We start from the raw sequence: 22,414 nt of genomic DNA on the forward strand, positions 1-22,414 counted from the left end.
ATTCATGCACTGAGTCAATGAACATTAACTGGACACTTATTGAGAGCCAGGCTCTGAGCTCAGGGCTTACATGTTGCACCTCAATCATTCCTCCAGATACCCTGGGCATCATCACGATTTTCCTCTTTCCTTTGACAGATCAAGAAACTGAGACTCAGAGAGGCTGAGTAACTCTACTAAGACCATGGACCTAATTAAAAAAAGACTTGGGCCTTGACTAAGTCCAGGATGGTCTCAAGTCCTGCCTTCACGGGCACCCTTGAGCTTACCCCACTGGAAGCAGGAAAGGGCTGGCTGTGGCCCTCTGGTCCTCAAGCTGTCACACACTCTTCCTTTAGAAGTGCTGAGCCTCACTGCTTCCGCCCCCGCACGAATGGGTTGTCTCTCCCACAGGTGAGGAGCTGCTTGACATTCTGTGGTCCTGGGCAACAGCAGCGGTGGGGATGATTCACTGGAGGAAAGGCATCGGCAGAGGAGCAGGTGGAGGGAAGGAGGCCCGGGCAGTCTCCGCCCAACCCCCCGCACTGGAGGCAGGGGCCAGGCAGTGTGGGAGAGGCCTGTCTCAGAGTTCCTGGGCTCCCAGCTGCGCCTCCCAGTCCCCAAACCTGTGCTCAGCCTGGACCTGCCAGGAGTGGAGAGGAAAGGCCCAAAGGTCTTCGGAGGCAGGCTCACAGGGAAGGAAGCCCTAGAGGAAGTGTGGGGAACCAGGAAGCAGAACCGGCAGGAGTTACGAAAGCCCAGCCCCTCTGCCTCACTCTTGTGTCCTGGGACCCTGGCCCTTGGGGCCTGGGCCAAAATGGTGCTCTTGGTGGAAGCTTCCACCAACCCCTGGCTTGACAAATCTCACCCTAGAGCTACTTTTTTACAGTTTACAAAAGCACCAGCTCCTCTGAGGCCCTCTCCCTCCCTCCCTCCTTCTTCTGGGCTCCCTACTAATAACATCAGTAACAATAGTTTACTATGTGCCTGCCCTTTGCTAAGGGTTCAACCTGCATCCTCTCTGTTAAATTCCCAATAACCCCTAGGAGGTAGGATGTACTATTAATCCCCATTTTACAGGCCAGTAAACTGAGGCTTAGAGACATGAAATCACTGGTCTATGACTAGGATTTGAACCCAGGTCATCAGCACCAAAACTCCCAGGCTCAACCACAACGGGGTGTCTGACAACATCTTCTTCTACATGGCCCCCATCCCCAGGGAGGAGTCACTGGTGAGACCTATCCCCAGCCCCTAGCCCTGAAGACTAGGCCCAACCTGCACTCCCATGAGCCTCTCTCCTTCATCTCTTGGGTGCCAACACTAGTCCCACTGTGAGCATCCTTGAAATATTGCAGCTGCGTTCTTCCCCAGGGAGTCACAATCCACAAGTGATTTCTAGCCACAGATACTGGCATTCCCTGTGCCCACGCCACCTTCCGACACCTACCTGCACAGGCGCACACACAGACATGCTCATGCACACTCACTCACTCACACACGGGCACAAAGGAGGTGCTGCCACCCCTGGGGGCTCGGACCCAGGCAGATGGAGGCTCAGCTGCTCCCAGACTCCCATGGGAGGCTGGAGGGGAGCCACCCTCCCCCAGCCCAGCGGCTCTGGGCTCCACCCCCAACCCCATCCCTACCCTCCTTTGAGAGAAACATTTCACCACGATGAGAATCACAGTAACAGTGGTAATCATAGGAATCAGCATTTCCAGTTTGCAAACCTCTTCCGTCTCATCACCTCACATGACTCTCACCAGCTCTGAGAGGCAGGTATTTTTATATTTCCATTTCTCAGGAGTAGCAGAGGTTCCCAGAGCTCATTAGGAGCAGAGCCAGGGTCCTAACCCCCTTCTCTGGCCCCCTCAGTTAACAATCCCTCTCAGGTAAATAATGATGACACCTCATGGCCACCACATGTCAAGCACCTATTCTGCCTAGATTTGGGGAGCACCTTACAAATGTCAGTTTTAAGCCACACAACAGTCCAGTGAGGTAAACTTTTTTTAATGCCCAATGTAAAGATGATGTAACTCAGAAAAGTTAAGGGCAGAACAGCAGTCTAAAGAATGTTCCTGAAGTAGAAGCACATCCCTTTAGAAAACTGTATAGGAAGGAAGAGAACCGAGCTTCTAATGGGCTCCTTTGGGGAAGTGGATGTCGAGGGTAGTGGAGAATGTCCCTTCCTTCTCCTCAGGCACCCCAGGCATTTCGGCTGTTACTGTGAGCTGGCTCCATTGCTGCTCAACTATCTATGTACGTATCTGTCTCCCAGGAGCTGTGAGCTACCCAAGGACAGGGACTGGGTCCTGTTTACCTTGGAACCCTAGTAGCCAACACCTTGCCTGGCACACAGCCCAGTCAACACTGCCTCCTTTGTGAAGGACAGTGGGACAGCCTGTGCTCCCAGCCTCCCATCTGATGGGCTTCGGAAACCGAAAACACAAAATCAAGACATCCAGAGCTCAAAGTTTGTCTACATTAAACACCACCTAAGGCATAAACCCCTCCTCCAGCACCCTCATTAGCTCTTCCCTGGCTTCTGCTTGCATGCTGCTAGTGATGAGGGGCTCACTACTACTAAGTCAGCCCCTTCTGTGTTGGAGATCTTGGAGCGATTGCTATAAAGTTCCTCTTTCCACTGATAAAAGTCAGGCTCTCGGGTATAACCAGTGGTCACACATAGGGGAGCATTAGTAGCGTCTCCAAGTCAGGGGGAGCTGTCAGGGGTGGCACTGCACACTAGTGAGGCTGGGGCCCTCCCTTCAGCAACCCAGAGCCCTGCATGCCAGGAAGGCAGGAGTAACAAATGAATTCATTATTTCCGTTTGAGCCAGCTCTGTTAAAGCGGTGAGTTGGGACTCTGAGTTGTCACAAAGACGACCATTAAGCCCTGAGACCCAATCAGGTGGATCTTGGGTCTTCACCCAACACATCTAGGAACAATCGTGATCTGTAGTCATATTCATTCACTCATTCATTCATTCACTCACTCATTCATTCATTATTGGCTATCACTGGCCAGGTGCTAGGCTGGGAGCAGGGAAGGGGGCACTATGGGCCACAGTGGTGTCACAGGATCAGAGCTGTTACCTTGGTAATCAGGACAGCTAACAGTCATGGAGTCCTTACTTTGAGCCAGGCACTACTTTGTTTACTTCCAAGTAAAGTGTCTAGCCTCTCCTCCCCAGTCTTAGGTCCAGTGAGGGCGATGGGAGTCTGCTTGGGGTGCCAGCTTTTAGCACTTGGCACACAGCAGTGCTCCGTAAGTGAGAGCTACTGCCATTTAAATCTCCAGAACAACTGTTGGTGATTCCTACTATTGGTTGCCTCCATTTGGTACACTGAGAAAACTAAACACTTAGAAGTTAAGTAATTGCTGAGGGCCACAGTCACCAGAAGGCTGAGCCAGAATTTGAACCTGGGTAGTCTATTTCTAGAGCCAGCTAGATCAACTCTTAAGGAACTCAGAAAGAACTGAGACCTGGAGTGAAAATGCCCACCTAGCTAGAAGCCTGGGGAACCACTCACCTTTCTCTACCCCATTTGCTTATCTTGAGAAATGAAGCTTGTCATCAACCTTGCCTTCCTCTTCCCTCCACACCCTCTCCCTTTGTGACCATCAGCCGAGATAAAGAGATGCAGGCATTTTTCTAAGAAGGAGGATGGTGGGAGTTGGAGTGGGGGAACACGTTCCTGGTCACACGGGGTTGAAATGAGCTCAGAATCTGGAGTAGGGTGGGTGTTTGCTGTAGGAGTCTAGTTATTTTAGGCTGAAAGATTCCCAGAGAGCCTCTAGGACCCCCAAACTCCACTCTCACCCCTCTTAGCTCCACAGGATCTGCGGACATAAAAGGTCTCACAGCTGTGCCTTCTCCCTCATCCATGTGCCAGTGAGCCCCAGGTAAGATCTTTGTCCCCTGACAGCGCAATTTACAGCAAATGGCTGAGGCTGGATTTTAGGGTGGAGGACGTAGGAGGTGTGTGTGTGTGTGTATGTTGGGGCGGGTAGTGGTGTCACGTTATTTGACTAAGTCACACCAAGCAAGGGGGGGACTAGAACGGTGAACCTAGGCTGGAGGCCAGAAGGCTAAATGAAATGAAACATTAATGACCACCATCTGCAAAATGGGATCAGTCATCCCAGCCTCTTAGGTTGTGAGAATCACATGAGTTAATACTTAAGCATTCAGTGCCTGGCACGGAGCGGGTGCTTGGCGGGCCAGGCCCATTGTTGTGACTGTGTTATTACACACTTGGGTATCTACCAGCCAAAGCAGTCCTTTCCATTTCAGACACTGGCCTAGGCCCCAAGGGATACCCCAAGGCTATTTAACACATGATGGTTTGCCAACCTATGGGGGTGTTGATAGTCTCACGAAAGGGGAGCAGTCTTGAGAACTTGCCATGGAAGTCTTCCTGGGCGGGGAGGGGGGGTGGCCCTCTGTTTGGATTCCCAATCGCCTTCCCCCGAGGCGTGAGCGCGCCCCCCACAGGCGATCTCCCGGAAAGCCTCAGCTGGGGAGCCCGAAGCCCCAATCCCCCCAACCCCTTTCTCTCGCCCGCCCCGGCGGCCACCCTCGGGGGCGAGGCAGCCCGGCGCGTGGGAGGGGACGACGCGCCATTGGCTTGCGCGCAGAACTGAGAGGAGGGACCAGCGCGGGCCGCCAGACTCGGGCAAACCCCGGCCGCGCAGGGCGCCGCGCGCACTCCAGCCCGCCCTGCCCTACCCGGCGCGGGCGGCGCGATGTGAGGCGCCCGAGGGCCCGAGCGTCCCCCTGGCACGCCAGCTCCGCGCAGCGCCGGCGCCAGCAGGCGCTAGGAACGTAAGTTCTGCTCCCCGCCGCCGCTTCGGAGCCTCGCACTTTCCCTTCCCGCCGCCAGCCGGCCGGTGCCTGCGCAGCGCAGCCCAGCGGGGCTCCCACGGCCGCAGGGACCGCCGGGGACAGTGAGGACCCCATGCGCGTGAGCCGGGTGCCCTAGCACCTCTTGGCGCCAGCGGGTTCTGACCCGACCCCAGGGATCACCCCCTACCTCGGCTCTCCCAGGCGCCGTCCCGCAGCCCCTTCTGGTCCTCTCCTTCGCGCTCTCCGCTCGCTGCCTTTTCCTCTGACTCGGTTTCCCTCTAACCCCCCGGCTTCTTCCCTCCGCCGTCTCCTCCCTCTTGGACTGTTTATTCCGCCCTCGGCCTTTCTCTCTCAGACTCACGCTCTCCGCTTCGGAGCCGGGGAGAAACCGAGCGGAAAGCAGTTTCTCTCCCTGGGGTCTGACTCTGTCCCCGCGCTCGGTTCTCTGTCCCCTCCCCCCTCCATCCCTGCCCCCGTCCTCTCTCCATTGTTCCCGAGTCCGGGGAGTGTGCAGCACAAACTTGCGAGTCCTCTTCCTCGCCCCCGCTGGGTCGCGGATGGAGGTGGCGGAGTTCCCGCTGCCCACAAGTCTGGCCCGACCTTCTGGTTCAGGGGACCATGGGGGCAGGGTGCTGGGCCGGAGCATCCGGGGGCGCCCAACAGCCTGGATCTCCCCGCCTGGGGTCGCCAGCCCTCAGACCCAGGTCTCATAAAGTGGGTGGGTGTCTGGTGCTGAGAGATAAAGGACCCATCGAAAGGGGGAGGATAAAGACCAGGATAACCCAGTCTCCAGGCTGCAGGGGTAGGGGGAGCCGAAGCGGAAGCCACGCCTAAGCTCCAGTTGTTGGGGGGCGGTAGGGGGAAGCACAGGTGGAGACCAACGCCCCTCACTCCCCAGGGTAGCTCGCTCAGCAGGACGGGGGCTGTGTGAGGCCATTGTCCTGGCTCTGAGTGGGCTGGGACTGCCCGCCTTGGGCGGTATACCCGCACCCACCCGGGGCTCCGTAGGGGAACCAGCGGAACGCCGCGCCCACCCGCGGCCCGCCCGGCGTGGTCCGGCGCTCGCTTCGCGTTCTCTCTCTCCGCCCTCCCCCGCCCCCACCCGGTCCTGGACTCCCGCCGCCTCCTCGAGGCTCGAGGGGGGAGCAGGTTTCTACGCCGGAGTGGAGGGGGCAGAGGCGGAGCCGGGCGGAGGCCGAGAACCCCAAGGCTTTTCCAAAGCCCAGCGCTGACGACCAAGGCCGCCTCGCCGCCCCACCGCCGCGCACTTCCTGGTTGATTTCCTTGACAAACTTTTCCTGGTGGGGCAGTCCTGCGGGAAGAAGGCACCCGGGCTGCAGGGATGCCCACACCAACAGAGCGGCCTCCTGGACCTCCAGCCCTGGCTGCCTGTGGAGGGGGTGCCAATACCCTTTCTTCCTGCAGTCCTCAGAATCCCTGGGACACGGGGCGGTTGGGGATTTTGGGAGGGACATGGGAGGGAGGTGAGATGGGTTGTTGGAGACCCAGGAGGGGGCAGTGTCCATTCTTTAGCCTAGACTCACATTCAGCCCAGGGGGAGAAAAGATTTTTCTTGTTAGGTTGTTAGTAAATAAGCCTGCGTTTTCTCCAGGCCCCTGTTATCCCATCTGTAAAATGGGCCCTCTGCCCCCCAGGTTCCCTCCCAGCCCAGTGTCCTGGGAACTATCCGCCCTGACTTCTCCTTTTCTGCCCACATGCTGTCAGCTTAATCGATCCTTCTAAATTTGGAATGAAGGGCTGAGGCTCAAAGCCCTCCGCCAACGTTTGGCTGTCAACACCTGCTGGATTCACAACTCAGACCCGTTCTTTGCAGGGCCCTGTCCCCAGGTCCCCCCACCCCCAACCCAGCTTTTCCAACTCCACTCAGCTGCCTCCCGTCCTCCAGGATTTTATGGTAGCCCCCCCCCTCAGTCTCCTGGAGACGGACTTGCCCCTCCTGGGGTTGGCGATGAGAGGAGTGGAATTAACAGTGTCCCGAGATATTCACACAGCCCTAGACTGTTCTTTACTTTCACTTATTGAACAAGATGTGAGGACCAGGCCAAAAATGATTTAATGAACAAAGTGCCAAATACAGTTCCAGGTACTGGGAGACAGCGTTGAACAAAATAAAAAGATTCTTGCCCTCAGTGGAGCAGACACTTAAGGATGGGGAGAGGCAAATAATTAATAAAGTAAATAAGCAAATTATATAGTGTACTGGGAGGTGAGGGGGAAAAGTTGAGTGTTGGAGGGTGTTGAGGCCAGGGGTGGGGTTGCCATTTTAAGCTGAGTGTTGGAGGATGGTCAGGGAGTTCTCCCTGAGGAGGTGACTCTCAAGCTAAGGTTTTGAGGGAGTGAGCTATGAGGACTAAAGATCCCTCAGAGAACAGTGCAAAGGCCCTGGGGCTGGGGTGTGCCTGCTGTATTTGAGGAACTGTAAGGGGCCAGTGCAGCTAGGGTGGAGTGAAGGGGTGGGGAAGAGATAGGAGACAAGGCTGGCAGAGAAGGAATAATCCTCCCCATTTCACAGATAGGGGAAATGATGCTCACAGATGACATATAAGTCACCCCAGGACCAGCCACCCAGGAGTGGCAGCTGCAGGGTGGGGTGTCTTTTGTTCTGACTCCTAGCCCTTGATACTTTCCCTTCATCCTGCATCTCGACCATTTATCCACAGCACTGGTTGTGCCTCTCCCAGGGCCAGGCCTGGCTGAGTGCTGGGGATCTGAGGGAAGCTACCCAGGCTTAGTAACCTAAGGGACTCCATATTCTGCAAACTGTTGCCGTCGCCCTCCCCAGTTCTCCCTGCCCACCTGTCAGGAGGCAGCATCTTCCTACTGAGCCAGAGTGACCCTGTTCTTTCTCTTCCCGTTTCCTTCCTATGGCCACCCCCTTGTAAGCATCCCACTCTGTATCCACATGTAGCCCTGGAAGGAGGCCTGTTCTGAAGCTCAAATGGTCAAAGGGGAAACTGAGGCAAAGAAGTTGAGTTTCCTAGTCTGAGAATAATAGCACCATTATTTTTGAGTGTCTGCTATAAACAGGTACTTGTTCTAGGGTTTTTTTTTTTGTGCATCTTACCTGTGGGAGGTGGATGTCATTATTACACCCATTTAACAGATGAGGAAACTGAGGCCCAGAGAGGTGATATCATGGCCAGGTAGTTAATAATTGGTGGAGCCAAGATAACAGCAGAGGTCTTTTGAGACATGACTCACTCCTTTAGCCACTAAACCAGAGCTCCAAACCCTAGGGGAGATAGTTTTAGACTGTGATTCTGGTCCATCAGAGTTCTAGGAAAAAGTATAGGGACCTTCTGCTTGCCTCCCCCAACCCACCCCAAGGGCAAATAACTACTTGCTTATGAAAAAGTTGGCTCAAAATAGTGCAGCTTCTCTCCACAGAAACTCCCTTCCCACCCGTCTCTCCTCCCCTCTGGGTTTCTGAACATCTACAGGGGTGGGGGGAGGTGGGAGGAGCGGAAGGGGAGAGGGGTTTTTCCGCTGCCTTTTCACAAGAGTTCTGGCCCCATGGGATCTAGAAGTACCAGCTGTCTTTGAGGGCCCTGATGTGGTGACTGGGCCAAGAGGGAGGCTGGCCCATTCCTGGGTTGAAAAGGACAAGAATTCTCCCATGTGCTCTGCCCTTTGTGAGTGACAGTAGGGACAGGGAAGTCCCTCTCAGTGACTTCTGAGTGATGATGGGCACCCCCCACCCCCTTGCCCACAGCAGCAGCTTCAGAGCCCTGGGCGAGGTCCCCAGTGATGTCCCCTCCTTGCCCCTCGTCCTGCCCTGCCCTCTCACCCTCTCCAACACAGTAGGGAATGTTTATTTTTTGTCCCTGAGGCTTTGGAGATATTTGTTTGGGATGAAAATTTGGGCTTTCTTCTATCCTGGAAATTAGGCAGCTTCAAAAGAAAGAGAGCTAGTAGAGAGATAGAAAGAATGTGTGTTTCCGGAGCCAATGAGAGAGAGGTGGTGGGGCTTGGGGGCAGGGTCTTTGCTGTAGCTGGGGTGTGGCTGGAGAGCCTCAGGGTTTGGAAGCCAAATCACCAATATCACAGCTGAAAGGGGCCCTGGAGACCACATTCCCATTTTTTAGACTAAGAAACTGAGTCCAAAGTCAGGCCCTGGCTTCAGTGATGGCAGAATCTGCTGGTGACCTCAGGTCTCCTGTCTCCCAGCCCAGTGACTCAGGGCTTACCCGCCAGCCTTCCAGCTTCAGTGTTCCTGGAGTTTCTTGGGATCCCGTTCTTGACTACACAGCTTTGACACAAGGACTGGTTTGTGCCCCAGCAGGATTCCCATCATGTTCCTTCCTTTCCCCAGCGAGTTCTTCTCTGTCATCCTCGCCCTTTGCAGCAGCGTTGACACTGACACAGAGCCCGGAGCCCGGTGGTGATGCTGGGACTGGAGAGAGATGGATGTTGCAGTCCCCACCCTGAACTGGCTCACCGGCTACGTGGGAGACAAGGCGGCCTTAGGCAGGCTAGCCTTTAGAATAATTACGCTATGCTCTCGAGGGACACACTGCAAAGAAGCGCTGCCGCGTGGCAGCCTCACCTTGGCTTCTGCCCTTAGTCTGTGTGCCCTGAGGACCCCCCGACCAAAACCTGCACCCCAGAGTCCTCTTTGATAATGTCAGTGTTGTAGCTATGTGACTTCTTAGTTTACTGTAACCCTGCTGACAACCTGGTAAATCAGGTATTGTCACCTCCATTTATAGCGAAGGAACGGAGGCCCTGGAAGTTAATCTGCCCAAAGGCACAGGACTAATGATGCACAGCCGAAAGACTTGGACCTTTGAGATTCCGAGATTCACCCTGCCAGAGGGCCCAGGTGGTAGGTTCTGGGCTTGGGACCTTTAAACCTCATCTTGCCTAAGGGGCTGATGAGCTGTCCCAGGAAGGCACCACCAGGAGGACGATGCAAGCTCTGGACCACCTGAGTCCCATGGCCCCCTTGCTGGGGCTCTCCCTGCCTCCCCTTCTCTCTGGCCAGGGCCAGAAGGCTCTGTCTCTCACTGCCCCCACTCCTGTGCTTCGTGTCCCAGACCCCATTTCCAGCTATTTTGCACCACTGTGATAACAGAACAATGGACCTCCCTGCAGCCCTTCCCCAGTCCTGCTGGAGTTCTGGGGCCTTAATCCAAGGGAGGCTGGACCTCGGCATGGAGTTCAGAGGCTGGCGATCTGCCAGGGACTTTCAAGGGGAGAGGTGATGGGGGAGATGGCTTAGAGCTTAGTTCTTTTTGGAGGTCAGGTTCACTACACAATACCCACCACCCCTCCCCCGACACACACGCACACGCACACCATCTCCTCTCAGAATATCCAGCTAGGCACAATTAACTTGGTTCAGAATTCAGCTCTGCCACTTACCCCAGGAAAACACTTGCATAAGTCCCTTAGGCCTTAGTTTCCTCATCTGTAAAATGGGAGTCATAATACAGCCATTCTCTTAGGGCTGTGGGGGTTACACGGAATTCATGGTCTGAAGTACCTTCCCCTCCCTCCTTTCCTGGGGCGGATGTTTTTGGGGCATTTCTCCTTACCAGATGGGTAGGAACAGGTGTGCTGCCCCTCCAGCAGAGGAAGTGGTTCTTGGCTGTGACACTCAACAGCAGTGACTCCCCCCTGAATCACCGGAGGCTTGGCAGCTGGTGGGTGTTCTGGGCCCCAGGCCCCTTTCTCTCCCCACTCCTCTGCCCGTCAGATTCCTAGGCCAGCCCTCGTGGGGGCACAGTCTCCATGAAGGGGACGACTCTGCAGTCCATCTGTTTCTATGGAAACCAGGCTTCCTGGGAAGGCTACGGTGGGGGAAGGGTGGAGAGGTCCTCCAGGACCAGCTCTGAACGATGCCCCAGCCCCATCTGATACGCTGGCAGGGCAGGGCCTGGACAGCCACCCTGTAATGTGGTTGATTGCTGTTCTTTGGGGAGCACATAACAGGTGCCGGGCCCCTCCACTGCCTTTCCTCTGTCTGATCGCAGTCGTGCGAGCTAAGAAGATGTAGTGTGGTTTCACAAATGAGGAAATGGAGGCTCAGAGAGCTTTAAGTAATGTTCTTGAGATCACAGAACAATTAAGAGAGAGGGTTAGGGTTTGAGACCAATTTTGCCAAATCATTAAGCATGTGCCCCCCGATCCCCCCCTGACACTTGTAATGCCCTCCCGCAGCCCCCATGAGCCCTCCCTTCCTGGTCTGGTTCTGTCTCGGGGGCTCTGCTTGGCCTGTGGCCTCCCCTTCCATCTTGCCACCACTGGGGCTGTTCCTCTTTGGGGATGTTCTTTCCTGACCTCAGAAAAGGAAGGAGGAAGGAGCTGCAGGGGAGGGGGACCTTGGCCAGCAAGGACCCTCCAAGCCCCTCCCCTAACTTAACTACTTTGTCACCAGTGTTTGTTGGACTGTCTAGACCCAGAGAATAAAACCTTCAGTAACCCTCTCCCCGAGCACTCACCTAGTGATGCAGCAGCTTTCTGCAGTGGCAGGGGTCTCACCCTACGTTCTCACCCAACCTCCGACCGTTTCCTGGGCCCCTCAGATGCCAGGCTTTCCACCCACTCTTCTGGAGCCTTCAGCACCCCAGATCTGCTTGCCCAAGGCCACCTGGTCAGTAGGGGGTGCGGATTCCAACCCTGCTCTGCCTGACTGCAAAGCTCGCCTGTGGCCTGGGGCAGAGCCCGCATGCTCTGGGCCTCCTTCCTGCCCTGTCCAGAGCAGTCTCTGCTCGGCCCCGCCCGGTCTGAGTGTGATCTGAGAGTCCTTAGCGGGGTTAGGGAGGCCTGCTTCTCAGTCGGGCTGTCCCTCGTTTGCCTGTGCTGGCAAAGTGCCTGTGTGTCCCGGGCCAGCGGGGAGGTTCTTGGGCCTGCCTTCGAATCACTGGGTCTCGGGGAGGCCAGCTGGCCATGGAACGATGAGGTATATGGGCCGGAAGTGGCCCATGGCCACCACACTGAGACCCCTGAGAGTCAAGAGCGGGGAGGGCACTGTGCCCTGAGAAGGCCTCCTGGAGGAGGGGGCTTTGCAAAGACCCCAAGGAACAGGGGGCACCAGGGTGAGGGGAGCAGAGGGCAGGGTGAGCCTTCCTGGTTGGGCAGTGGTTCAGAAGGGGAGACAGCTGTTCACAGGACAGTGATTTGCTGGTTTACTGGGAATTGAGGTCAGAGCTGCTGGCCAGGGACAGAGTGCAGAGGATTGTGAATGAAGAGTCTGGGGGCTGAAAGTCACGTTGTCTCTTCTTGCCTTGGGGGTGCCTCTGAGTGAGCGTGGAGGTGGAGGGGCATGCCTCCTCCTGCCCCTTCCCCTCGCCTCAGGCAGACTGGCACCCGAGGGGCCCTTCAGAAAGCAGTGGGCCTAGGAAAGGGTGCATGATAGCTGTGACAGGCAGGCTTTTTCCACTGTGCATGGCTGAGTGAAGAAAAGGAAGGAGCCAGAGGGCAGGGCGCTTCGCTGCAGGGACCCACCTGTACTCGCTGACACTCCCCTACTGCACAGGGGCAGAGCCTGGGGCTGGGAGAGCTGCGGCGTCTTGCAGAACCAGGATTCAAACCCAGGTCTGGCTGTTCCAAAGCCACTGCTCAGCTAGTGTGCAGGGAGGGAGTGGGGGAGGCTCCCTCTGTCCTCTCTTAGTAAAAATGGGGATAGTCCTAAAAGAAACATCTGGAGTGGCCTTGTAAGGAAGGAAAGTTCAAGGGCAGATCAGAGTGGGGAGGGTGTTTAGGGGCGCATGTGGGTTGTAGCTGCCCACCTGCCCCCACTCCCCTAGGCAAGGCCCAGTCCTGTGGGTAAAGGAACAACAGGACTCAGGGCTGAGAGCACTTAACTCTGCAGGGCCAGGTGCTGGGTACCCTTCCCCCTTGGAGGATGTAGAGCCCTTTGTTGTTGGGGAGCTCGCTGCTGGGGCTGGGCTCTGGGGGTGGCTGCAGTGGGTCCACCAGTCCAGATACCTGAGGGCAGTACCTGTGGATGAAGCCCGTCCCACCTAAAGGTGATGCTGGATGTCACATGGAGCCCAGGACACTGTAGTCCCCCTTCTGTACCAGCCCCGGGCCTGTGGTACAGAGGGAAGCGCTGTGTCTGTGATGGTGGGGAGGGCTTACGGGCAGAGGAAGGTGGCTGACCCTCTGAGCAGGGTTTGTTGACACAGCCCAGGCCCGAGTGTCAGCCTTATGCCATGCGACTGAGGTCTGGGGGCTTTGCCCAAGGGGCAGAGGGGTCAGGAAATGCTAGTTGGCCCCTCTCCTGATCCTCTCTGATCCCCACTCCAGAGACCCTGTCACGTGGGGGACGTGGGGAGGGGCGAGTGTCTGTGTCTAAGTGCCCGTCTCAACCCAGCACTTTGGCCAGGTCAGGCACTGCCCCACACTCTCCACGGATATCCCATCTTGTATTCTCACAGCATCCCTGTGAGGGAGGGCCCTTTATTTTCCCAACTACAGATGGGTTGACTGAGGCACAGAGAGGTTAAGTGACTTGCCTACAGGCACACAGCTAAGCAGTGTAGATGTGGGATTTGAACTCAGAGAGTATGGCTTTAGCAGCTAAGCTCTCCCGGCTTTACTTGTTAGCTGGCACTTCTTAAAATACTCCCTGTCCGTTATCTTGTTTCTCCTTTGACATGCCCTGGGGGAAAAGTAAGGATTGTTGTTTCCCTTGCACAGATGAGTACACTGGGGCTCAGAGATAAGCTTGCTCTGATTCATGTCTGACAGATCATGTCCCTCTCCCCACCCAGGCTGTAAGCTACCTAAGGGGAGGGGCCAGGTCCCTCCAGCCTGTACCTGGCTCACAGCACATCCTCACTAAATGCAGTTCTTTCATTTAAATGTGCAGGTGCTCTGTTGTGTGTTCTGATCAATCTCTTCATTTTGCCCCTAGAGCTCTAGGAGCTGGGAATTAAAGCTCCATTTCACAGATGGGGAATACTGAGGCTCAGAGCAGTGAGGGGACTTGTCCACTAAACATAGCCAGTAAGGGACACAGCAAGGTTGAGTCAGGCAGCATAGTTGGCCTGGGTGAGAAGGGTTTAAACACCAGGGAGACCTATATGAAGGGCTAAAGTCAAGTATGGCCATACCTGGTGCTGGCGAGGATGTGGAAGAATGGGAACACTCGGGCATTGTTGGGGAATGTACATGGTTCGCTGCTCTGGAAAGCAGACTGGCACTTTCTCCTCGAGTTAAACGTAGATTTCTCGTATCACTCAATTTAATCCCACTCCTGAGTGTCTACCTCACAGAAAGGAAAACTGGTGCTCACGCAAAACCTGCACGTGAATGTTTGTAGCAGCTCTGTTCATAATCATCAAACTGGCCACAACTCAGACGTCCTTCACTGAGGGACAGGGTAAACCAATCAGTACATCCATGCCAGGGGATTCCACTCTGCTGTCAAGAGGAAGGGACCTTGACAGCATGCACGCAGAGGCCTGGGTGAATTTCAAAAGCACGTTTCTGAATGAGAGAAGCTGGTCTCCAAGGTTATATACTGTATGATTCCCTTTAGGTAACATAGTTGAAGAAACAGAACTATAGCAACGGACAACAGATGGTGGTTGCCAGGGGTGAGGGGAGGATGTGACTGGTGATGTGGCCGCCCCGGGCCCTGATTTGGAGGTGGTGGTTACCTAGATCTAGCTATACATGTGCTAAAATTCGTGTAACTGCAAACCACAAAATTGGTCTATTTTGCTGTATGCAAATTAAAAAATAAAAGGCCAGAGGAAGGCCGGAAGAGGAAGGGTGGCAACCAGGCTGCTGGGTGGAGGGGCCGGTGAGGGGGCCAGCTCTGTGCTGTTCTCTGCAGTGGCTCCCGTGGGCAACCTCCAGTGGGTCCAACCTGGCAGCTGGCGGGGACACCAGGCTGATTATAACTTCTACCTGGATTCACAGGAAGGTGGTGGCAGGTGGCCGAGGTGTTGTGACAGCGCCCCCTTGAGGAGCAGTGCAGTTAAACCCTGGCCGTGGCGGTGGGGCTGGCTGCCCTGCTGACTCGCATGGGGCACTGAGCTGCCTTCCTGGTCGCCACCAGCTGCCTCCCGTTCCACGGGCGTGTGTATGTGGGGGACGGAAAGCACATCTGCCCCCACTTTACAGAGAGCTGGGCTGGAGGCTTAGGAGGGTGTTGGGCCTGGACATCACTCACCAAAGACCTCCAATAGTGACTTTGGCCATTGTTTCCCAACTGGAGCTGGTAAGCTACCTGCCCAGTTCATCCGGTCTCTTTAGAGACCACGTTATCCAGCACCCCACAGTGCCTTTGTTCTGATATTTATTTGCTGGGTGCTTTATTTTGTTTTAAGCCCCTGGGAAGCTGGAAAACTGGAGGTGACCTGGGGACATTCCTGCCTCTAGCAGTCCTGGCTGGGGCTGGCAGGGTGCGACTTGCCTGGGCCCACACAACCGAAGACCTGACTCTGAGGCCTGGGCAGGGGTGTCCAGCAAGCCCACCTCGGGCCCCTGGCTGAGGGACAGGCAACTTCTGAGCCTTGTGGTTATTGTGGTTTTCCTGCCTCACTGGACGATGGCTGTGGGTGGGCATGATGGGCTGGAATCTGGGAGGCACCCAGAGCTGGCTGGGCCTGTGATAGGGTTGAGGGGTACTGTGCTTACTTGACCTGCTCTCTGTTGAACCTCACTGAACTTGGTTTCCTCATCTGTAGAATGAGTGGAAATAATACCCATCTTGCAGGGCCGCTGTGATCGGAGGAGCCCGGGGCCAGCTTCCAGAAGCCTTCACCTCGCTGAGGTTTATGCTGTTGTCTCCTCTGCGTAGATTTTTGTGCTGACTGAAGGCAAGGACGGCCACTTCAGCGTCTTCGTCACCTAGCCTAGTGACTAGCACACAGTAGGTGCTCAAGAGCTGGCCCGAGGTGGAGCTGGGGGGGGGAGGCCAGGACTGGGGGCCATCGAGGATCATGGGCAGACATGGAGGAGGTCATGGGGAGGCGGGTGGGGGATTGCTGATGGCAGGGAGGGGCAGGGCCCAGAACGCTGCCCTGCCCCTCTTCTGGCTCAGCCGGGTTCTGGGGTCACCCCCTCCCTTTCTTTTCAGTCCTGGCAGGTTTGAGGGAGGTTGAGGGATATGAGGGAGGGCTTGCTCAGCAGCAGGAATTGTCTGGGTGAAAGTTCAGTGGGGGCCTGGAATTCAGGCCCCAGAATTCAGGAGCTCCTGCCTAGGCTTGGGCAGACCTTTCTTCTGGCAGGACTGACCCAGACTTCAGTTTTACAGACGAGGAAGCTGAGGCCAGGAAAGGGCAGTGACTTGCCCCTTTTTCATCACATAGCTGGGTGGTTAGGAAGCCCAGTACTGAGCCTAGGCCCTCCGATTCCTCCTGTGTACACTTGCTGTCCTAGCCTGACAAAGAGGCCTCCCTGGATCCTGGGCCAGAGTCTGGCCACCTTCTGAGATCCGGAAGCCGGGCAGGAAAAGAAGCTGAGGCCAGGTCTCCCCCCAGCCCTCCCGCAGAGGCTGGGCTCCAGGACAAGATGGCAGCCAAGCAGCCCCCACCTCTTATGAAGAAGCACAGCCAGACGGACCTCGTGAGCCGCCTGAAGACCCGCAAGATCCTGGGCGTGGGCGGGGAGGACGATGACGGGGAGGTGCACCGCTCCAAGGTGGGCCGGGAGTGGGGGCCTGGAGCCGGCCACACTGGGGGCTGCCTCTGAGCACCAGTTTGGGGAGTCAGGTCTGGCCCATACTATTTGGGGAATAGAGGAACTGAGACCCATAGAGCTGCAAGGAGACCCGGAATTTAGCTCATATTTTCTGGAAACTCGATGGATTTGTTAGAGGAATAGCAGCAATAATGAAAACAGGTGCTTAGAGTTAGCTGAGTGCTTATTATGTGCTTGTTACGGCACCAGCTGCTTTATAAGCATTATTTAATCTTGCTAGCCCTGGGAGGTGTTGATACATTTATTAACCCATTTTATAGATGAGGAAACTGAGGCTCAGAGAGGTTAAGGACTTGCCTAGGGCCACACCGGTAAGTGGCAGAGCAAGGCTTCAAGCCTGCGTCTAAAAGACCCCTGAGCTTTCATCCTCAGCTACCCTATTGTCAGTGTTTTCAGCTTCCCTAAAGCCCTGTTGTCAAGAGCAGGCAGAGAGGGGAGTGGCCTCAGTGTGATTCTCCCAGCTTGGGGAACCCTTTGGCTAAGCAGAGGCACCCAGGTGGGACACTGGGCCTCCCAGGAGCTCTGGGAGGGTGTGGGTTGGCTGGTTGCCTCTGATCCCTCTGTGTCCACAGATCAGCCAGGTCTTGGGTAATGAAATCAAGTTTGCTGTTCGGGAGCCTTTGGGGCTCAGGTGAGCACTTACCTGTGAGTTTTGGTGGGGGGAGGGGCTGCGTTAGACCCCGCCTTGTCAGCCTTGCCCCTGTATAGTCTCGTGCTTGGTACTGCGCCTTCTCATTCCCTCCCCCAAGACCAGCCATCCCCGGGCACCTCGGCTAGTGAGAGGAGGGTCCCGGGAGGCCTGGGGGTGGCAGCGAGGGGTCTGGCTGTGACCTTCCTCTCCACGCCTCCCCAGGGTCTGGCAGTTTGTTTCTGCTGTGCTCTTCTCTGGCATCGCCATCATGGTGAGTCCCAGCCCCACCCCTGGGACCTGGCCCTGGGTCTGATTCCCCCTCCCTTGCCCTGGGGCCCCTGCTGCCTCTCCCTACATGGCCATCATGCTGAAGCCCCACGTGTCCAGGCTGCCTCCATGGCCTGGCTCCCGGCACTCATCCCCATCTGTGCCCTGCCCTGGTCCCGTGGCCCATTGTTCCTGTAACCCCAGATCCTCTGTCCTGGCATAGAGGGGTAGGGGCCAGTCAGTGTCCTGACCCTGGACTGCTGCTGAGGGATGACATCCAGGGGCAGTTTCAACAGTGTCCCCTCACCCCAGGGCTCCCTCCCGCTGTCCACAGGCCCTGGCCTTCCCTGACCAGCTCTACGATGCTGTCTTTGATGGAGCCGAGGTGACCAGCAAGACCCCCATCCGCCTCTATGGTGGCGCCCTCCTCAGTAAGTATTGCTGGGGTGGACTCTGGGGAGGTGATAGGCAGCTGGGGGAACAATGACAGCCGAGAGAAACGTGGGGAGCCTTTCATTGTGCAGGGGCTCCCCTTCCCAGAACCCGCCCTTCAGCTGATGTCTGTCTCTGCTGAGTGTGTGCTGCCATCTTGTGGCCACTGGTAGAATGTACCCAGTGGATTGGAGCTCTGTCTTTGGCAGCATCTGAGACAAAGCCCTTATCGAATGTTTGCTGTGTGTAGTGCATCATCGGGGCATTGGGGTACAGAGATGAATGGAGCCCAGGCTCTGCCCTCCAGGGCCTCACAGCCTAGAGGAGGAGGCAAAATCAACATGGTGTTTGTAAAACCCTCACCCTTGGGCCTCTTATTTGAACCACTTCTGTTTCCTCTTCAACTTGAGTTACATCCAAGCAGTACCTGTTAGCAGGCCGAATTACAGCATTAAAACCCAGTACTGGTGGTGTTCCTCTTCTTCTCCAAAACACTCTATGGCTCCCTATTGCCTGCAGACTAAAGTCCCATCTAAAGTTCCTGGTATTCTGGGTCATCTGTGGGGTGGATCCTACCTCCCTTCACAAACCTCCCTCTTGCACATCCCATGGTGGGCCCTGGACTCCAGCCACACCTCGTCATGCCCAATCCCCAGATCCAGAAGGCCTCCATGCCTTTGCATACGCAGTTTCCCCAGTCTTGTGCCAACCGCACATCTACTTAACCTTCAAGGGCCAACGCCAGTACCTCTGGGGTAGGGGATGAGGGGGTGGAGATTGGGGCAGCTTCAGGCCCTTCAGCCACGCAGCGTAAGAGCCAGAGTGGGGAGGTTACAGGTTAAATTGGATGACAGATGAGTTTTAATGAGGAGTTGAGTAGGCGCAGGGGCTGTTGGGGATCCTGGCTACTTTGCCAAAGGGAAGAGGAACAGGCCTCTTGCCGCTGTCCCGTCCCCAGTCCCCTCTTTGTCCCCCACCCCAGGCATCTCCCTGATCATGTGGAATGCTCTCTACACGGCTGAGAAGGTTATCATTCGATGGACTCTGCTCACTGAAGCCTGTTACTTCGGGGTCCAGTTCTTGGGTGAGTCCTGAGGTGGGCAGTGAGGGAGGGAGCAGATGGGGTCAGGGGGTGCTTGGCCCCTGGCCTCCCAGCTCTTGCCACTTGGTTTCCAGGATGTGAGGAAAACCTGCGTGAAGGGGAGGGACTCGTGTGGCTGTGTTTACCTGTGCACTGGCACACCTGTGCTCACACAGCTGACATGCACCAGTGTCTTCCTGAATACACACACGCCGTGCACCTGTAGCTTCCCATTCCCCACTGCTCAGCTATGTACCCAGCACCAGCATGATGGTGCACACCCAGTTTTGCCCACCTGCTCATCCCGTACCTGCCACGTGGGGGACATCACAACACACACACCTGTGGGGTCGGGCAGCTGGCAGGGTGCCCCAGCTCAAGGCGGGGTCAGCAAGGCAGCTGCCCTAGGACTCAGCAGGGCATCCCCTGATGGCGGTGAGGGGCAGCCCCTCTTCTGACCTCTGCCCCCTCCCGGCCTCTCTCCCACAGTGGTCACCGCCACGCTAGCCGAGACGGGCCTCGTGTCCCTGGGGATCCTGCTGCTCCTGGCCAGCCGCCTCCTCTTTGTCGCCATCAGCGTTTACTACTATTACCAAGTCGGCCGAAAACCCAAGAAAGTTTAGCCGCCCTCCCGGCCAGGGGCCCGTCTGGGGCAGGGAAGCCCTGACATCTCGGTTCCCCTTTGGTTCCGGAAGGCAGGAAGGACCCTGCCCCCAGGCAGGCAGGGATGGCCGCCTTCCTCTCCTCCCGGGCGCTCCCCAAATGCTGTGATCTCCTGGGCCTTCAGGTTTGGGGAGGGACAGGGCCTCGGCACCCCTGTCCTTCCCCCCACACAGTGACGCCTACTTTTCATGAGTCTCTTGGCCTCTGGGTCCCCTGGACAGACACTGACAGAAAAGCCTGAGCCATGGGGCATCCGGCCAAGGCCAGGCCCTGCCCCTCTGCCAGGAGACCCTTCCTTCCTGAGAGAGGCTATGGTCTGCCTCCCTGTCCTCTGCCTACACCCCCAGCCAATCTAATGCCCAAGCAGCTGAACTTGGCTTCTGCCCATTGCTGGAAAACCTGAGAACTTGACCCTGCCCCTTCCTTCAGTGTGGGCCCTCCTCACATGTAGGGGTCCCCTCTGTCCCCTAGACACCCAGCCCAGTTGTGGGCTGAAGGGCAGTGTGGCAGTCCCCTTTCAGCCTTCTGTGAGGGGGCCCACGGGTGGCCAGAGCCTTGTCCTCGGCCCCAGGCCTGGCCGCCACGGGCTCTCCGGGAGCTTTGCTCTTGGCTACTCTGCCTCCACCCCAGCTCCTGGAGGCCCCTGGTGCCCCCTCCCCTAAATGACTTGGGTCCAGATGGACACCTGGATAACCCCAGATGAAGGCCACCTGTAAGTAATGGGGCTTGGAGATGAGGAAGAAAGAAAAGCATGTCTTGTCTCTTGGCCTGTCCTCCAGGGTCTGATGGGCTCCTGGCCCAGCCCCCTTTTCCGTAGTAGCCCCCTCCCCAGGGTGCTGCCCTCTGGCCTTCCTGTGTAGGGAGGCCTCCTGGCACAGCCTGGCCTGGCTGTGTAGGACTGGGTGCCCATCAAACTCAGCAGAAGAAAAAAAATAGAAATATTACATTAGGCCACCTCCTTTCATGCCCAGCCCCCATCAGATGCCCTGGAGGAAGCCAATGGCTGGCTCCCTCAGAGCTGAAGACCCCTGCAGGCCCAGCGGCCTGTGTGCCTCCGTCCTTTCTCTCCAGCATACCCAGGACCATGGCCCTCATGTCCTGGGGACGGATGGGGAGAGAGAAGAGGCTGAGACCCTACACTTGGCTCCTGTCTTGGAACAGAGTGGGGGATTAGATCAATGGTCCAGGTGAAGCCCAGCTCTGGCCCTGCCACCTGGGCCTCTGCCTGGGAACCTGGCCCTGCCTACAGTGGGCCGCCTTGCCCTCCCCTGGGCCCAGCTGCCCCTGTAGCCACACTCCCAGCCACATGGCCTGTGCCCAGCGGAGTGGTGACACCACTGCTATTAACACAACCAGAAAGAGACATCCAGCAGGTCGGGTGCCCAAAGCTGCTGCCAGTAACTGGCCGAGCGGGAAGGAGCCGACACTGAGTGAGGGCCCTGCCTTTCCTGGCCTCCGTCTCTTGCCCCTGAAGTTCCTGCCTCTGCAGAATCCTGCCCCCACCACCGAGCTGTGGACAGGCTGGGTGCCACCACAGCCTTGGGGAAGTGGTATCGGTGGCTGGTAGGCCATGCACCTGGGGCAAGACTGTGTCCTCCAAGCTGAGCCATGCATTTTGAGGCCCGGTTAATGTTCCAGCAAGTGGTGGAAAGGTTGTCCCAATCACTGCTGGGCATGGTAGATAGGTTCCCTCCCAGGGAGGCTGGCAGGGAACCATTGGCATTGGAGTTGGGCCTTTGTTGGGCATCTGCTGGGGCTGAGCCAGCCAAACTGGGGACTGGGTGATGTGGCCTTGCCCTTGGGGGTGCTTTTGAGGCCTGCTAGAACAGTGCTGTCCAGCTGTGGCACAAAGCAGTGCTTGTGGAAGTCCATGCTGCCTGGTTAAACATCAGAGCAAGGGGGTGGGGGTGGGGGTGGGGTGCTGGTAAACAGACTTGGCCGGGGGATGGGGGACATTAATGCTAGGAGGAGCCATGGTGGTGGTGGGAGAAGGTGACAAAAGGGGGAGGAACAAGGGGACCCATAAGTCCAGCGAGGAAGGCCCGGTGGGAGCTTGGCTGTCCCTCCAAAGGTTTGAGAAGACCCGGAAGGCCCCTTGCCTGGTTCACTCTTGCCAAGCTCCTGCCTCAGCCCCAGCCTCCCCCTCACCCCTCAGTCAAGACCACCTTTCCTCACGGTCACTATTTATTCTTCGTTCCTTTTCTTTTTGTAAGAAACAGCCACAAAAACCAGTGCAAAACCGTCAGTGTGGGCGTCCTGTTTTATATTACAAAAACTTCTCTTGGTATAGAATATAAAAAAGGGGGGCTCACAGGAAATAAACATGATAAATTAGCTCTGCTATCTACTGCGAGGAACATTTACAGTTTTCAAAATAGACTTTCGACATAGGACCCACCAGGGAAAGGAAGGGGGCTTCTTGGGAGATTGGGGTGCTGGGGCCTCAGCTGGTTTGGGGGATCCTGTCTGGGCCCCTTAGGCAAGGGGGGGAGGGGAATAGGGAGGCTGGGGGGGACCCCAACCATCAGACCCTAATTTTCTTCCCCAAGAGGTGGCAGAGCAGGAAGGTGGCCTCCAGTACAGAGTGGGGTGTGTGACAAAGTGTAAGGTCTTCCCGAGCACTTGGCCAGTTAGCAGGGGTCAGAGGAAGCCTCAGCGCTGCACACCCCCCAGCAGTCCCAAATTGCCACCTGCACCTATGATGGGCTGTTGTGAGTGGTGCCTGATTGGGGCCGAGCTCACCCTCTCATCGTGCCCCACCTCGGGATGGCCGCAGACAGCTGTGCAAACAGCTACCAGCCTGCGTTCATGCTGCAGAGCACA

At 56.6% G+C, this 22,414-nt stretch overlaps 1 protein-coding gene and 1 long non-coding RNA gene across 5 annotated transcripts in view; one reads left to right on the forward strand and one right to left on the reverse strand.

Moving 5' to 3' along the window:
• LOC141578843 (uncharacterized) overlaps positions 1-4,706 on the reverse strand; it is a 39,845-nt gene extending 35,139 nt beyond the window's left edge. For all 3 annotated transcript variants that reach the window (XR_012509608.1, XR_012509607.1, XR_012509609.1), the window contains exon 1: positions 270-4,706. This is a non-coding gene — a long non-coding RNA (uncharacterized LOC141578843). The remainder of the gene's footprint in view (positions 1-269) is intronic.
• A 10,840-nt stretch (positions 4,707-15,546) lies between these two features.
• TP53I11 (tumor protein p53 inducible protein 11) lies at positions 15,547-21,836 on the forward strand. Of its 2 annotated transcripts, none has more exons than XM_010964638.3 (7): positions 15,547-15,687; positions 16,197-16,457; positions 17,090-17,148; positions 17,371-17,419; positions 17,750-17,846; positions 18,830-18,931; positions 19,418-21,836. In XM_010964638.3, exons 2-7 carry the CDS (start codon positions 16,329-16,331, stop codon positions 19,549-19,551), a joined length of 570 nt encoding a protein of 189 aa, XP_010962940.1. In that variant the 5' UTR covers positions 15,547-15,687; positions 16,197-16,328; the 3' UTR covers positions 19,552-21,836. The 2 variants fall into 2 exon arrangements, with proteins under 2 accessions (XP_010962940.1, XP_010962939.1); XM_010964637.3 differs by having other exon boundaries at positions 16,298-16,457.
• Positions 21,837-22,414: the final 578 nt, after the last annotated feature.

This window comes from Camelus bactrianus, chromosome 10 (assembly GCF_048773025.1).
Source record: "Camelus bactrianus isolate YW-2024 breed Bactrian camel chromosome 10, ASM4877302v1, whole genome shotgun sequence".
NCBI lineage: Eukaryota > Metazoa > Chordata > Mammalia > Artiodactyla > Camelidae > Camelus > Camelus bactrianus.